The sequence below is a fragment of the Rhamphochromis longiceps genome, linkage group LG11 (genome assembly GCF_057381845.1).
Source record: "Rhamphochromis longiceps isolate RC_006_pf linkage group LG11, R_longiceps_female_GT1.1, whole genome shotgun sequence".
NCBI classification, from domain to species: domain Eukaryota; kingdom Metazoa; phylum Chordata; class Actinopteri; order Cichliformes; family Cichlidae; genus Rhamphochromis; species Rhamphochromis longiceps.
Window position 1 is genome coordinate 33920791 of NC_140567.1, and position 17549 is coordinate 33938339.

At 39.5% G+C, this 17549-nt stretch overlaps 1 protein-coding gene and 1 long non-coding RNA gene across 2 annotated transcripts in view; both read right to left on the reverse strand.

The window, feature by feature from the left end:
- Window positions 1–560: 560 nt before the first annotated feature.
- Window positions 561–2701, reverse strand: lg11h7orf78 (linkage group 11 C7orf78 homolog). The gene is made up of 4 exons (XM_085421914.1): window positions 2349–2701; window positions 2092–2176; window positions 1816–1955; window positions 561–697 (listed from the first exon to the last, which is right to left on the reverse strand). Exons 1-4 carry the CDS (start codon window positions 2532–2534, stop codon window positions 611–613), a joined length of 498 nt encoding a protein of 165 aa, XP_085278040.1. The 5' UTR covers window positions 2535–2701; the 3' UTR covers window positions 561–610.
- Window positions 2702–2823: 122 nt separating this feature from the next.
- LOC146659648 (uncharacterized) overlaps window positions 2824–17549 on the reverse strand; it is a 93909-nt gene continuing 79183 nt past the window's right edge. The window contains exon 3 of the long non-coding RNA XR_014913672.1: window positions 2824–2931. This is a non-coding gene — a long non-coding RNA (uncharacterized LOC146659648). The remainder of the gene's footprint in view (window positions 2932–17549) is intronic.

The window sequence follows — 17549 nt, forward strand, 5'->3', positions numbered from 1 at the left end:
TTTGTTGTGAGGCTAATTACATCAGACAGTAATACAGAGGAACCCAAACAATCACAAGGATGCCCATGAGCAAGCACTTAACTTGGCAACAGGGGGAAGGAAAAACTCCCTCTTTACATGAAGAAACCTCTGGCAGAACTAGGCTCTGGAAGGGGTAGCCATCTGCCGTGACTGGTTGGGGTGAGGGCAGGGGGATAACATGTGGAAGAGAGCCAGAGATAAGCAATAAGGCAGAGTGGTGTGTAAACACACAGTGAGTGAAAAAGGGTGAGAGAAGGTTAAAGACTCAGTGCATCATGGGAAGCCCCCAGCAGCCGAAGTCTATTGCAGCATGACCGAGGGAGGATTTAGAGAAAGAAGCAAATGTGTTGAAACCTGTGAAGCCTAAACCATGAAATCATTGCAAGAAAATTCAAACTTTTTGAAACTGGTTTGTTTATTCAAATGTTTATTAAACCTTCTGATAAGTAAATAGGAAAACATAACATTTGCTACATCTGGCTTTTGTGTGTAGTTAATTGCTTAAAAATGTATTGTAAAAAGTAAAATCACACTGATGATGTAGAAGTCTCAAAACCTCAGAGCTACAGGGCTAAAGGACGACAGAGAGTCACAGTTTATTTTTCCAGGTTCTCCCAAGTTTCTCTTCCACACGGTCGAGGAAAGCACTGTACGCTTCTCTTCTTTGTTTGTGTCTCTGTGAATGAAGAGAAGAAGCAATAATAAAGATGGAACTTTACACCCTCTAAACTGTTGCAAGAAATAAAATCTTTCATACATTTGATCAACTTTGACACAGCGTTTTTGTGAATGTAACACAAGAAATAAAAATAGTTTAATCAAGAGAAAGAGTCAACATGAAATTATAAATTCCCCCAACATGTTAAAAATTAAAAATTACGTATTTTTATCAAATCATTATTTTAATGCATCTATGTGTTTTAATGTTATTGTTAGTCAAGCCACCATTTGTCTAGATCAGGTGTCTCAAACTCACGGCCCAGGGGCCACTTGCAGCCCACCTCACCCCTACTTGCAGCCCGTACATTGATATGAAGAAATATAATATGATTTGGCCCTTGAAGTTACTTTTCTTGTTGAGGAGGATTTGTTTGTTTTTGAGTTCAATGTTAAAATAAGTTCTTTAAAAAGCAAAAAATAATTTAATATGAAGGCAATATGAGCAGAGAGCACAAACATGTTGAGGGATTGGCTGTCTTAGTTCAGTGAGAGAAGTATTTAGAAAGAAAACAAGTTTTACTAGAAGTCAAAAACTACTGTGTACACTTATGTCTGCATTTTTATTTTGTTAAATAAGAACAAAATTAAACCAGATGTGGTCCCACGTGTCTGGCCAGCAAGAGAGGACCAATTTGTTTGTTTGGTAGTTCAATGAAAGGCTTCAGTTAGTTAAAAGTGAGGGAAAAATTGCATTCACGTTTGCAGTTTTGGCTTGTTATACAATATTTGAAATAAAAAGAAACAAAACACTACATTTTAGTAAATATTTGTGGGTGTTTTCTTGTTTGTTTGTGCTGCTTGAACACTAAAGTGACCTTCACATGAGATGACAGTGCCCACAGATCATTTAAGTTTGAGACCCCTGATCGAGTTTAAACTTCTCCTGCAGAGGGCTGTAATCTAAAGAAAAATTGTATTTTCATACTTTGTTGCACTCACATGGCCTTTAAGCCTTCCCACAGAACATAATCTGTGTAACGATTACATGATTTGGGTTTGTTTTTAGATAACAGCCCCCTGAGACTTAATAAAATTAACTACTTTACAGAACTAAAATCAAGAAACTCTACTGACAGTGTAGGAAGCTGATTTTGGAGGCCAGGGCAGTGGAGGGAGAAACAGTTGGGCATCCCATTTTGGTTCTGCAGGTTTATAGGTATCCATCCGTGTCTTGGTGTCTCGTAAACTAAAATCTGTCTCAGACCTGATCTTCACTAGAAGAGAAATAATATTAATCAAGAGAAAAGAGGCTTTTGATGTTGTCACAAATCAATTTGTTTCACTAAATGTTGCTGCCTAAATAGAAAAGCAAGATAACGCTGCAAATCAAGCTCATAGAAAAAAACTCACAAGTGTCCAAATGCTTTAATTTTAACTTCAAGTTGCCAGGATCTCTCTCATGTGCAGTTATCATGTCTGGAAGCTCCTCATCAAGCTGAAATCAGTGATTTAAAGCAAGTCCAGTGATCATGTTAATGTTTTGTCTGCATCTTCCTCCTGTGTTTAAACCAGATATTGTGCTCTAAAACACACTGTATTGTCTGCAGTTTGCATGTGTCTGTGTTTCAAAAAGGTACTAAATCCATGGACTGTTTGGGGACACTTACTGGTCTGAAGTCATGAGGTTTGTGGTTCTTGTACGTCCCAGAATGATACTTTCCAATCTTGACAAACATCAGTTCAGTCTCCAGAGCATCAGGAGGCCTGTGTGAAGTGATGAACTTTGGAGGTTCTTTTCTCTTTGGACACGAGGACAGAGAATTTGGTAGAAACGTCTGATATCTCCTCTTCATTTCTTTGGGCTGAGGTGCAACTATCTTTATATTTTTCTTTCTTTCCCTTATTTCTGAAGTAGACAGACTGCTGTACAGTTTCACTGAGAAATCTGGTGGCCCGATGCTCTGCACATCACACTTCCTGTCTGTGTTTCTAAGCCTAAAATATTTGTTTCTTGCAAAGGAGAGATCTTGACACGCAGCAAATTGTGTTTGTCTTTCAAAAGAAACTGAGGACAATGGCTGTAACAACTTGGTTGGAATCATTTTTATTTGCTGATGTCCAAATAATAATGGAGGTGCTTACCCTGAATTTCAGGAAGATTTCTCATTGCAGACCTAAAATATGAATCCTCTGAGTTTGAATGTAATGTCCTTGTGCCGGTTGTGCAGATGTCCAGAACCCAGTTTTAGCCTAAGAAGAAGGAAACAGAAAGGCTAACTGCAGACACATAAAACAAGCTGCTTGGTAACCAGTGGCCTTAGCCTTCTTAACAAAAAGAACTGGGCTGAGCTCAGCAGGACATTCAACAAAACAGAAAACAGGAACTTGGCAACGCTGCAAACAATGTGGCCTCTGGATTACAGAGACCATGGCACCCTGCAGTCCATTTTATTTGTTTTCTATAATGCAGTAAACCTTCAGTTTTACATTGTCAAATACAGTATTTTTTTTTTCCCATATATTTTTATTGAAATTTTTTATAGTACAATACAAACAAATGTTGAACACCCTCACATTCACACATCCATCCATACATCAAACCTGCCTACATCACATTCAAATGTAGAAATGAGCATAGTTCTCACAGCAATACAAAAATACAATGGGTTTGGATAGACAAGATTCTCCCCTCCTTTCCTTCTTCTTTTCCTTTTTGTTCATAAATGTCCTTCACCTCCACTCCCTAAAATAGTCATATATGGCTTCCACATATTCACAAAGTCCCATTGTTTGCCCTTGGCAATATATGTCAGTCTTTCCAGGCCTAGAGAGATTGCAATTTCCTTCTTCCAGAGTCCCATGGAGGGAGCATCCATACTCTTCCAACATAGCGCAATGGCTCTTCTGGCTTGAAGTAGTCCGTAGTCCAGTAATTTAGTTTTTTCCCCCGATTGCTTAAATTCCCTTGGATATATTCCAAGTACACAGAGTTTTCCTATTAAAGGGATTTTTACCTTAAACACTTCAGACAGATATTTGATAACATCTTTCCAAAAGTCCTGGATTTTAGGACACTCCCATAGACAATGAAGAAGAGTTCCTTTTTCAACTAGACATTTAGTACAGATGTCCGGAATATCATTGGACATATGATGAAGCTTGACAGGTGTTATATAGGTTCTCATGAGCCATTTATATTGCAGTAGTTTAAAGCGTGTGTTTATTGTTTGTTTTTGTGCTTTTAAGCAAGCCTGGTTCCAGTCATTTTCATCTATGTCCTCTTGGATCTCCCTTCTCCAAGCATCCAGTTTATCTGCTGCTGAGTCTTTGGAGGAAAGCACCAGTAAATTATAATATATAGAGAGAAAACCTTTCCCTTTTGTATTCTTAACACATACCTCCTCTATTTTTGTCAATGGTGGAAGTTCAGCAATCCTTTGCAGTTTTGATGACAAATAGTTTTTCAATTGTAAATATTTAAAAAAATGCTTTGGGGGTATTAAATATTTTTTACACAACTGATCAAATGTGAGCAGTATGCCATCTGCATATAGGTCTTTAATTTTTTGAATGCCTTTATTTTTCCATATTTTAAATCCCCCATCACTTTTACCAGGCGTGAACTTTTCATTTCCCCAAATAGGGGTAAATTGCGAAAGCGATGGAGGATCGCCCACATATTTATGAGCTGCATGCCAAATTATAATTGTATTTTTCAAGAAAGGGTTCCTTGTAGTTTTTTTTAATATCTTAGTGTCTGAAGAATATAGAAAAGTGTGTAAGGGAAGATCTGGAACAGATTTTTGCTCGATGTCAACCCAGGCTGGAGGTGTTGTTGGGCAGAAATAATGGGTGGCTGATGTTAGTTGGGCAGCCATATAATACCATCTGAGGTTGGGGACTTGGAGACCTCCTCTTTCATAGGGCAAGTAAAGTAGTTGTAAGCGGAGCCTTGCCTTCTTATTATTCCAAATAAATTGGTTAAATAGTTTGTTTAAACTGTCAAAAAATGAAGTTGGTAGAGGCAACGGAAGTGTTTGGAAGTAATATAAAAATTTGGGTAAAATTGTCATTTTTAGGATATTTATCCGGCCTATCATAGATACAGGCAGGTTTGTCCAACGGTTTAGCATTTCCGTGACCTCTCCTACAAGGGGATCATAATTTATTGAGGTTATGTCCTTGAGGCTTGGAGTGATCCTAATGCCTAAATATTTAAAGCCTGTTGTAGTTGTCTTAAATGGGGTGGCCACCACAGGGCTTCTTCTTTCTTCCTCATTAAGAAACATTAATTCTGATTTAGAATTGTTAATTTTGTATCCTGAAAATTCTCCAAATGTTTTTATTAATGTTACTAAATTAGGGATACTATCTTTCAGATTAGTCAAAAAAAAATATAATATCATCTGCAAATAAAGAAATTAGATGGTCTCTTCCTCCAATTCTTGTCCCTGATATTCCTGCATTTGCTCTCACAGCTATGGCCAGAGGTTCTATTGCTAACACAAAGAGAATTGGTGACAGAGGGCAGCCCTGCCTGGTTGATCGCTGTAAATTAAAGGGTTTTGATACGTTATTATTAGTTAAAACTTGTGCTGTTGGATGTGTATACAATAATCGGATCCATTTCAGGAATGTTTCACCTAGTCCATATCTGGGGAGCACTTGTAAGAGATAATTCCATTCTATTCTATCGAAGGCTTTGCACGCATCTAGTGATAGCAGCGCAGTGTCCTCCCTATTGTTTTTCTCATAAAGTACATTGAGGACACGTCTTATATTATGATAGCCTTGTCTCGTTTTAACAAAACCTTGTTGATCGTCTGTTATCAAATTAGGCACACATTTATCTAGTCTTCTAGAGAGTGCTTTACACAAAATCTTCGTATCACATCCCATAAGACTAATTCCCCTATAAGAGGAGCATTCAGTCGGAGGCTTATTTGGCTTCAATAAAAGGGTTATTGTAGCTAATCTCAGTGAGTCTGGGAGTATTCCGGACTTATATGACTCCTCATACATGTTAAGAAGTGGCAGTATTAATTTATTTTTAAATGTTTTATAGAATTCCATTGGAAGTCCATCAGGACCAGGCGTTTTACCGCTATTCAGGTCGTCTATGGCTTCTGACAGGTCTTTTATTGTTAAATGACTATCAAGGGCTGTTTTATCCTCTTCTGAGAGGGTTTGAAATTTTAACTGATCAAGAAATGCATCTTGTGTTTCTCTGTTTCCCGTATATTCAGATTGGTATAAAGATTGATAAAACTCTCTGAAATTTTCATTTATTTTTAAAGGGTCTGTTGTTATAATACCCGATTTGGACTTTATGTGGGTGATGGCCTTTTCTGCTTGCATCTTTTTTATCCTCCAGGCCAATAATTTTCCTGCCTTCTCTCCTTGGTCATAAAATAATTGTTTGGTCCACATTAAACTTTTTGCCACTTTCTCTGCTGTTAATTTATCATACCTGGCTCTTAGAATAGTCAGATTGTTTAGTTTAGTGGGATCATTGCTCTGGTAAAATTCTGTTTCATTAGATTTAATTTGCCTTTCTAATGATTTTAATTCTTGGTTATATTGCTTACTCTTGTTGCTACTGTAGCTTATAATTTCCCCTCTTATGTAAGCTTTAAATGCTTCCCACCTAATACTAGCTGTGGTTTCATCTTTATTTATTTGAAAATATTGATCAATGCAAGTTTCTATAAATTTGACAAATGATGGGTCCTTTAACAAAAATGTTTGCATCCTCCATCGCTTTACACCTTGATCAACTTCGCCCAATCTAACTGATAGACATACTGCTGCGTGATCACTAATCACAATACTGTTATACCAACAGTTCTCAACACAAGGTAATAACTCTGTAGAGATAAGAAAGTAGTCTATCCGCGAATGACTTTGATACGAACTAGAATAACATGAAAATTCCCTGTTATTTGGATTCCTTGTTCTCCAGACCTCATTTAATCTCAAATCTTTCATATAGTTAAAAAGTATTTTTCTAGTCTGGGTATGAGTAGTGTCAGTTTGAGACGACCTATCCAGGTTAGGGTCCAGGGCGCAATTGAAGTCCCCTCCTATGATATAAAGGCCCTCCAAGGTTGATATTGTGAGAAATAGATTTTCATAGAAGGATGGGTTATCCTCGTTGGGGCCATAGATATTTATCAGGTTTATTTCTAACATGGAGATACGGCCCTGCACAATTACATATCTCCCGTTTGGATCTGTAATCACCCTCGTAGTTTGAAATGGGATTGACTTATGTATAAGAGTAATGACTCCTCTGGCATGTCTAGTAAAAGAAGAGAAATATACCTGACCCTGCCATCTTTTGGTTAATAAATGTATCTCTGATGCAGTAAGATGAGATTCCTGTAGGAAAATAATCCTAGAGTTAAAATGTTTTAGTCGGTTTAATACTTGTTTCAGTTTAGCTAACTTCCGTATCCCCCTAACGTTCCAGGTCGTAATGTTAACCTTCAAAATGTTCTCTTTAGTTGTCCTCTCCATAAAATATTGTCAGACTGTTCACTTAAATAAACAAAGTAAAGGGAAAATTGAAGAAGCAGGTTTGCACATACATTCACACACTCACACATACCAGATAAAGAACTTGTAAACAATTTCTGATTGAACATTTGCATTTCCTTGTTAGAAATGTCTCCCCCCTCCCTTGAACAAATTATTTGGAGGGCGTTAATCCACATCACTGAGGAGTAACTAGTCAACGCGACCTCTCCAAAACCCCATAAATCAGACAGTGTACACTAACCATACAATGATACTGATTCTTCCCCCACAATAAAGCAAAGTTTACCCTTGGTAGGACAAAACAAAACAAAACAAAAAAGACTTAGGTGAGGTTCAGCTGTTAATCTACAACCCAAAAACGATTGCAATCAAACTTAGAACGAATATGCGCTTAAAAACGCCCAGTTATGGTAACATAAGTCCCACATAAATTCGAGCTCAAAATTTTATCTGTCTCTTATCAGTGACTCAATTACTGGTCGGTTATGTTGAAGCAGAGGCAGTCTTATGGAGTGTCTTAATGGTTAACCTGTTGTTTAACCAACTCACTGGTGATGAGCATCCTCTGCTGTTTCCTTCGGCAGATTCTTGTAGAATTTTTCGGCTTCTTGAGGTGTTGAGAAGAGGTGGATCTTCCCACCGTACAGGATTCTGAGTCTGCATGGGTTGTGCTGGAATCCACGGAAGGCATTGATATCAATAAACAGTTTGACAACCGGGTGAAATCCCCGTCGGATCCGAACCGTCTCCGCAGACAGATCCTGTGCAAATGTGATCTTGGCCCCATCATGTGTAATTTGTTGTTTTCTTGCTTCCCGATATACCAGTTCCTTCTCTTGGAATTTTAAGAAACGAATAAGCACCGCTCTGCTCTGGTTTGGTTTCCCGGAGGCAAGCGTGCGATGCACTCGCTCCAGTGTGAATGACTTGTCGGGCGCTAGCCCCAGCCACTTAGGTAGCATGATGTTAATAAAGTCGAAGAGTGATTGTTGCCCCTCTGCTCCCTCTTTTATGCCGAAGATGCGCAGGTTCTTTCGTCGTCCGCGGTTTTCCAAATCATCTGTTTTGGCTTCAAGAAGTGCGATTCGTTTGATAGCCGAGTTCAGTGACGTTTCTGTTTTCTCAAGTGTGCTTTCAACTTCGGCAATGCGGGCTTCGGCCTCTTCGATATGAGCCCCCTGGTTCAATATGTCTTGCTTTACCTCCGAGACTTTACCCTCCAGTGCAGTCACTGCGCTCGCCATCCCAGTCAGTCTTATATCGATGCTGTTCAACTTGGCTCCAAAATCCGACCGGAGTGATTTGAGTTCATCCAAAACCTCGGCTATGCTAGCCATGTTAGCATCTGTGTCGGACGTTGATGGTATAGCGCCTGTCTTGCGTCTTCGGGTAAAGATGTCACACTGTTTCACAGATGAAGCTTTTGACATGTCAGTGCCGTATATTCCAGACCACACTAACAGCATATGCAAGGGTTTTTTATAGAAAGTTTGTACACTGTCCTGAGAGCGACCTCGCTAAGCTGCCATCTTAATGCTTGGCCACGTGACCCCCCCTCAAATACAGTATTTTAAAGTCAAATTCAACTTTGTCAATTTTGTAAAATGTAGAGGACATAAAGGTGCATGAAAACCAAGAGTACTTGATTGCAGATTATTATTATTTATTATTACTTTAAGCTCACTTCAACTAACCAGGAATTAAAAATCACATTATTTTACAATTTGAAACTGTTACTATATAAAGAGTTTAAAGCACAGATATTCTTATATTTCTCAAAAAGTCCTACCACAAATAATGGTGTGTGATATCTGAGTGACCGCTAGATGGCAGCAGATATTGTCATCCTGCAGCCGAGAAGCAGAGAACAACTGAAGTTCACAGGTATGACATGCTTTCTCATTCTTCTATTAGGAGCAAACTCTTCATCCCTATCTTTCATTTCCTGTCCTGAAGTACTAAAGTTCATCCTCAGAGAAACTCAGAGATGTGAACACAAACCAATGTGGTATAAACCGTTCAGATGGCTTAGAGCACATACAGAGTTAGAGGAAAGCCAGGATGTGACAAACAGTGATGCATCTTCCAGATTCAAGGTGCAGTCAGTCTGTTAGAGAATACTGCTTGAAAGTTTACAGCTGCTACACAGCAGATTTTTATTGACTGAACCACACAGTGGAAAGGAAGCCCACTCTTTTTCCTTCATGCCAGACGTTTAGTTTATTAGAACCATAACACCAGACTTCCCAAAGTGACCACATCTCAGTACATAAAAATAATATTAGATTAAATTATTGCTTTCATTTTTGTTGTTTTTTCTTTATTCAAAAGGTTTTGAATATAATTCTTATCAAAATGTCTGTTTCATTATTATTATTATTATTATTATTATTTTGATGTTTTTGTTGTTATTACGTTTCATGTTTAATCTTTCAATATTTATTTGACCAAGAAGTGAAAATAAGTGTAATTGAGGATCTTTTCTGAAGGAAAATGAAACGTGAGACTGGATGTGAAAAAGAAAAAAAACATTCTATTAAACTCAAACTATACTTTAAAAAATAAACTTCTTGAAACAGTATTGTATATCTATAGATTTCACTAAGATAAAATAAAAATGTTTTAAAAAATAGTTAGATTTGGAGGGTAATCATCAGGGAAAGATTTAATGTGTTAGAAGAAGCAAACCAAGATGACAAAGTTAAAAGGACTATGATTATCAGCGAACTAATAAAAACTGAACTGAAAAAAGCAAATCCAGATCCATCCAAAAACATCTAAAACTAAAGCAAATGGTTTTTTTTTTTTAATTTTATTTTTTAAAAATAAATGGAAAATTTCATACTACTGTGTAATAATAGTGGTAAGAGATACCAAAAACAAAAATCTACTTTTGTGGCTCTAAAATATTTGAAAACTTACTCCAACATATATGTTTATAACTTTAGGCAAGGCAAGGCAAGATGATCCAGATGACCTGAGGGATCTGGAAGGTTCATACTGGGTCAGGAGGTCACTGATGTATTTTGGTCCTAAAGCATTCAGAGCTTTATAGACCAGCATCAGAACTTTAAAGTCTATCCTCTGACGGACAGGCAGCCAGTGTAAAGACCTCAGAGCTGGACTGATGTGGTCCACTTTTTTGGTCTTAGTGAGGACTCGAGCAGCAGAGTTCTGAATGAGCTGTAGTTGTCTGACTGATTTTTTTAGGTAGACCTGTAAAGATGCTGTTACAGTAATCAAGTCTACTAAAGATGAATGCATGGACTAGTTTTTCCAGGTCCTGTTGAAACATCAGATCTTTTATCCTTGATATATTCTTGAGGTGATAGTAAGCTGATTTTGTTATTGTCTTAATGTGTTTTTCTAAGTTTTGTCACGGCCTGGGGGTTCAGCTGGTCGCTGATCAGCTCTCTCTCTCTCTCTCTCTCTCTCTCTCTCGCCAGGGCTGAACTCATTATGGGTTCACGCCCTTGGTCCACGCCCTCGGAGGAAGAAACACCTGTGCCTCATCAGTGTGGTATTTAAGACAGGAAGCAACGGCTGTTCTTCGCTGGATCGTTGTGAGAATCGCGTCAGTGAAAGTCGAGCGTCCCAGCAAGTATTTTCCCCTGCAGTGTGTGTTTAGCATCTAACAAGCGTTTCTTTGTGTACAGATTCCCTGGACTGTTTCCCTGGTGTGCGAGTGGATTCGTGTTTGGATTGTGTGGAGAGAGACGAGCATGTTCCCCTGGATTTTCCCCGGAGCCCTGCCCCCCTCACCTTTTGTACATAGCACTGTTGTTTAGCTGGAGAAAATTGTGGCACAACCAGTCATTAATTTCCTCAATGCATTTACCAAGAGCCTGTACAGGGTCTCGGTCTCCTGGTGACATTGTGATATATATCTGTGTGTCATCTGCTGTGATAGTTTATTTTGTTCTTCTTTATAATCTGTGCCAGTGGGAGCATGTAAATGTTAAACAGAAGGGGTCCCAAGATGGAACCTTGGGGAACTCCACATGTGATACTTGTCTGCTCAGATGTGAAGTTACCTATTGATACAAAGTATTTCCTGTTTTCTAAGTATGTTTTGAACCAGTTTAGTACAGTTCCTGAAAGACCTGCCCAGTTCTCCAGTCGTTTCAGTAATATGTTGTGGTCAACTGTATCAAATGCTGCACTGAGATCCAGTAAAACTAAGACTGACATTTTTCCACTGTCTGTGGTCAGAGCGGTTTCCATGCTGTGGTTCTGTCTAAAACCTGACTGGAAGGCATCATAGCAGTTATTCTGTTTTAAGAAGCAATTGAACTGTTGAGAAACTGCTTTTTCAATGATCTTACTTAAAAATGGGAGATTTGAGATCGGCCTGTAGTCAAGATTGTCCTTTTTCAGTATAGGTTTGATTACAGCAGTTTTTAGTGGTTCTGGAAACACACCTGACATTAAAGAAAAGTTGATCTGTAACAGGTTTGACTCCAAAGTCTTTGAGACCTTTTTGAAAAAACTTGTTGGCAGGACATCTAAACAGCAAGAGGAGGAGTTTAGTTGACCTAAGATGTCCTCCAGGTCTTTGCCGTTAATAGGGTGAAACTGTTTGATGGTGTTTAAACAGTTTAAACAGTTTTTCGGTGGACACAGTACATATCCTGGATCTGCTGTTGATGTACCAATTGCTTGTCTAATCTTTTGGATTTTGTCTGTGAAGAATTTGGCAAAGTCATTGCAGGCCATGGTCGAATGAAGTTCAGCTGCCACTGACACAGGAGGGTTTGTTAGCCTGTCAACTGTAGAAAATAAGACCCGAGCATTATGGCTGTTTTTAGTGATGATGTCAGAGAAGTAGGACCTTCTTGCACTCCTCAGTTGTAAATTATAATTGTGAAGTTTCTCTTTATAGATGTCATAGTGAACCTGGAGGTTTGTTTTTCTCCATCTGCGCTCAGCTTTACTACACTCTCTTTTTTCATTTTTCACTAGTGTGGAGTTTCTCCATGGAGACTTTTTCCTTCCAGAGATAACCTTCACCTTAATGGGAGCAATAGTGTCCATGAGATTTAACATTTTAGCATTGAAGCTATTGACGAGCTCATTGACTGAACCTCAGGACAGGTCAGGTGTTAATGGGAAGACCTGGTTAAAGATCTCACTACTGTATTCAGTTATACACCGTTTTGTGATCACTGCTGTTGATATATTTGTGTGGGCTGAAATTTTACTTTCAAAGAAAACACAGTAATGATCACACAGGCCCACATCAGACACAGTAACCTTTGAAATGCTCTGGCCCTTGGAGATCAGTAGGTCAAGAGTGTGTCCTCTATTATGTGTGGCCTCTGTTATATGCTGAGTCAGCCCAAAGTTGCCCAGAGTGTTACTCAGGTCTTTAGTCCCTTTGTCCTGAGGGATGTCCACATGGATGTTAAAATCCCCCAAAATAATTATTGTTTAAACCCAAAACCTGAAAGATTTTTTTTTCCCCATATTTCAAAATTAACTCATCATAACAATAAAATACCCATTTTATTTTATTTTCACAATAACAAAAAAGAAAAAATAACATCTGTTGTGTTTTAGAAGAGGCTGACAGTAAGTAGAAGCGATCCCGTCGTGTAAACACTGATCTGTATGCAGCACCACAGTTGTTGCAGCAGTCACTTTGTTTGTAGCTTGGACAGCTGACATCAGACAGCAAAGGCAACAGGAAACCCGAGCTGAGACCAAACAGCGCCTGTGAAGGAAACTGACCTCACTGAGCCTGTAAAATCAGGAGCTGCCACCTTCAAAGGCTCCGGTCGACCTGCAGGCCCTCAGTCCTGTTTCTGAACAGCCCGACCACTGAACCGAGTAACATTTCACCTGTCAGGTAATCAGGAGTTCCAAAGAAACACTTACAGGATCCGGTGGTCAGACATGACACCCTTTATCTCCAAGTCACTCAGACAATATGGCTTCGTTGTTTTAACACCAAGAGAAGATGTAGCACAGATAAATTCAGAGAGAGAAGCCTGCAGATGACAGATGTGTAATTGCTTTTAAGGAAAATACTGATGTAACATGGAGTTTCTCATGTTCCCATCCCAACGTCTGACTGACCTTCAGGGCCTCCATCTGTTTTTATGCTTGTTCGAGCACTGCAGCTGAAGCAGGAGTTTAACCCTTGTGTGGTGTTCGTATTTTTGTTACTCAGCCAGTGTTCATGGGTCTGGTGGACCCGCTAGAGTTTTGGCTTTCCAAATTAACACTATCAAACAATTTTATGTTAAATTACTCAACAGATGTTTACTTCATCCCAATTACAAGACATATGAACAGCAAACATGGTTAATTTTTTCCCTTTACCTTTGTTAGATCACATTTATGAATTAATGTGCTTCTCGTTTTTCTTTTATATAAAATGTTATAAATAAATCAGTTATAATCAGGTGGAGTGAGTGGAAAGACACAACACATTTACACGTGAAAAAATAATTAATTGTTTAATTTTTCTTTTGAAAAAAACTGAACACGGGTCTCACAGACCCGAACACCATACAAGGGTTAAGGTTACATTGCTGCTTGTCCCATATGATCAGTCTCTCTTCCCTCCTTTTCTTGTTTGTGTTTATCTTTGTTCACATAGAATAATAGGGTGAGGAGTGTGTTAATGTGGAGGCAAATCAGTGAATAAAAAATGTCAAATTAAATACAATCAGTCAGAAAATTAGAAAAGGTTTGAATTTATGAATGATAATGTGGAGGTCGAAAGGAGCAAAATCCTGTATTTATGGCCATGTAATGTTTGTTTATCAGTTCAAAAGGTGGGCTCACACACAAAAAAATATATAAATATCTTGTTTTATAGATATTATTGATTGTTTATGTATGTTTAGCATTTTAGGCTCCTATATCAACTGGTCTTAACTTACAGCATGTTTGTCCATGATGGGATTTAGGATTCTGATTAGCTGGATCAGAGACTACACATATAGTTAGGGCCCGAGCACCGAGAGTGCGAAGGCCCTATTGTATCTGCTCCGTTTCTTATTATTAGGGCCCGAGCACTGAGAGTGCGAAGGCCCTATTGTATCTGCTCCGTTTCTTATTATTATTATTATTAGGGCCCGAGCACTGACAGTGCGAAGGCCCTATTGTAATTGCTCTGTTTATTATTATTAGGGCCCGAGCACTGACAGTGCGAAGGCCCTATTGTAATTGCTCTGTTTATTATTAGGGCCCGAGCACTGACAGTGCGAAGGCCCTATTGTAATTGCTCTGTTTATTAGGGCCCGAGCACTGACAGTGCGAAGGCCCTATTGTAATTGCTCTGTTTATTAGGGCCCGAGCACTGATAGTGCGAAGGCCCTATTGTAATTGCTCTGTTTATTATTATTATTATTATTATTATTATTATTATTCCGGCAAATGAATTGGCCGTTTGAGGGCCTAAACATGCTCGAAAACTCATGAAATTTTGCACACGCGTCAGGTCTGGTGAAAATTTACGTATTTTAATGTTCTCAGACATGGCCAGGGAAAATTAGCTCAGTAGCGCCACCTAGAAAAATGAAAAACGCGAGCCCCCGGTATGGGTATGACCTACATGTTTGAAAGTCGGTACACCTATATAACTTTCAGAGTCGAACAAAAAAGTCTATTATGGCAATGTCCTAAACCCAACAGGAAGTCCGCCATTTTGGATTGAAGGTGACATTTTGGCTCTGATTTTACCGTTTCCATGCCTCGAACTTTAACGAACTCCTCCTTGGGATTTGGTCCTATAAGCTTCAAATTTGGACAGTGTCAACTACACCCTTGTGCCATGTTAAATTGCGGAGCTTTTGAGTTTTCACAATACTATGAGGCCGTGGCGCCATGGCGAATTTCGATGACTCGCCATGAAAATCTTATTGCCTCTCATTTTGTCATACATTTTCTGACCTTGACCAAAGTGAACACATATGATAAGGCTCCACCCCTGAACATATTTCAACTGCCATATTTGACACCAGGGACAGCGCCACCTAGTGGGAACAGGAAATGTCATGTTTTACACTTTGGGGTACAGTATAGTGATGGGTGACATCTGCAGCCTCAAATTTCTCCAGAAAAGCCTTAAGGAGTTGGTCTTGGGTTACAGTGAAAACTGTGACTTTTCGCAAAAGGGTGTGACCCCAGCGGCGTGGCGAACTTTAATGTCACGCCATGAAGAAACAAATTAGTATAACTCAATGAAATCCAGTCTGATCAGTACCAGACTTTACAGGCATGATGTCAGACCCGCCCTGAACAGATTGATGTGCCCATTGTCGGAAATACGGACAGCGCCACCTAGTGGCAACAGGAAATGTCATGGCTTTAATTTTGTTGTACTGATTTTCACAGATTCATCTTGGCCACCTCAAAAGCGGTGAATATCACCATCAGTCCCTCGTGATGCTTCAGTGCAAAAATTGTGACTTTAAACTGAACGGCGCACCCTGGTGGCAACGCGGTTCACCATGAAAGATGAAGTGGCTTTTGAGGGGCTTGGAAAGTTTATAGAGGCTGGAAATTTGGCACACACCTCCAAATGGATGTAGGCTTTGTTGTCATGTGATCATTTTCATTGAATAGCGCGAAATTGCTCCACAGCGCCCCCTACAAAATTTCAAAACATCAGCCCCAGCTCTGTGTTTCATCTATGAGTCTGAAACCTGGTAAGCTTATGGAAAATATCAAGATGTACAAAAAAGTCTCTTGGAGCAATATCCCAAATCCAACAGGAAGTCAGCCATTTTAAAATTAATGTGTAATTTTGGCGACATTTTCCCCTCTTTTCAGGCTTCATACTTTGACGAACTCCTCCAAGGGATTTCATCATATTGAACCATTCTCCAGTGTGTGGAATCTAAAGACCTTTGTGATGTTAAATTGCGAAGCTTTTTACGTCCAGGGAAACGGGGTGGTTATGGTGGCACTTAGAGTTTGAATCACTCGCCAAAAAGCAGTAATCTGCTGTCACTCAAAAACACAATGTCCAATCTCTCCCAAACGTCTCAGGTGTGATGAGACTCGAGCTTGGAAGTGTTTGTTATGCCATTTGTACATAATGGTTAGAGCGCCACCTAGTGGAACGACTAACTAATCATGAATGAATGAGTTGAATTGTTAGCTGGTGGTTAAATGCATGAATTCCATCAATGTGACATCACATCGGACGTGCTGGTTTTAGGTGTTGGGCGTGGCTCGACACGCCGGGGTGCGAGGGCCCTCATAACGCTGCTTGCAGCTTTAATTATTATTATTATTATTATTTCGGCAAATGAATTGGCCGTTTGAGGGCCTAAACATGCTCGAAAACTCATGAAATTTTGCACACGCGTCAGGTCTGGTGAAAATTTACGTATTTTAATGTTCTCAGACATGGCCAGGGAAAATTAGCTCAGTAGCGCCACCTAGAAAAATGAAAAACGCGAGCCCCCGGTATGGGTATGACCTACATGTTTGAAAGTCGGTACACCTATATAATGTTCAGAGTCGAACAAAAAAGTCTATTATGGCAATGTCCTAAACCCAACAGGAAGTCCGCCATTTTGGATTGAAGGTGACATTTTGGCTCTGATTTTACCGTTTCCATGCCTTGTACTTTAACGAACTCCTCCTTGGGATTTGGTCCTATAAACTTCAAATTTGGACAGTGTCAACTACACCCTTGTGCCATGTTAAATTGCGGAGCTTTTGAGTTTTCACAATACTATGAGGCCGTGGCGCCATGGCGAATTTCGATGACTCGCCATCAAAATCTTATTGCCTCTCATTTTGTCATACATTTTCTGACCTTGACCAAAGTGAACACATATGATAAGGCTCCACCCCTGAACATATTTCAACTGCCATATTTGACATGAAGGACAGCGCCACCTAGTGGGAACAGGAAATGTCATGTTTTACACTTTGGGGTACAGTATAGTGATGGGTGACATCTGCAGCCTCAAATTTCTCCAGAAAAGCCTTAAGGAGTTGGTCTTGGGTTACAGTGAAAACTGTGAGTTTTCGCGAAAGGGTGTGACCCCAGCAGCATGGCGAACTTTGATGTCACGCCATGAAGAAACAAATGAGTATAACTCAATGAAATCCAGTCTGATCAGTACCAGACTTTACAGGCATGATGTCAGACCCGCCCTGAACAGATTGATGTGCCCATTGTCGGAAATACGGACAGCGCCACCTAGTGGCAACAGGAAATGTCATGGCTTTAACTTTGTTGTACTGATTTTCACAGGTTGATCGTGGCCACCTCAAAAGCGGTGAATATCACCATCAGTCCCTCGTGATGCTTCAGTGCAAAAATTGTGACTTTAAACTGAATGGCGCACCCTGGTGGC

Coding starts and splice junctions, on each gene's coding strand:
- lg11h7orf78 (XM_085421914.1), bottom strand. CDS start 2,534: ATGAAGAGGAGATATCAGACGTTTCTACCAAATTCTCTGTCCTCGTGT. Junction 1,956..2,091: donor ATTAAAGCATTTGGACACTT/GTGAGTTTTTTT, acceptor TTTCTCTTCTAG/TGAAGATCAGGTCTGAGACA. Junction 698..1,815: donor CAAAATCAGCTTCCTACACT/GTCAGTAGAGTT, acceptor CTTCATTCACAG/AGACACAAACAAAGAAGAGA.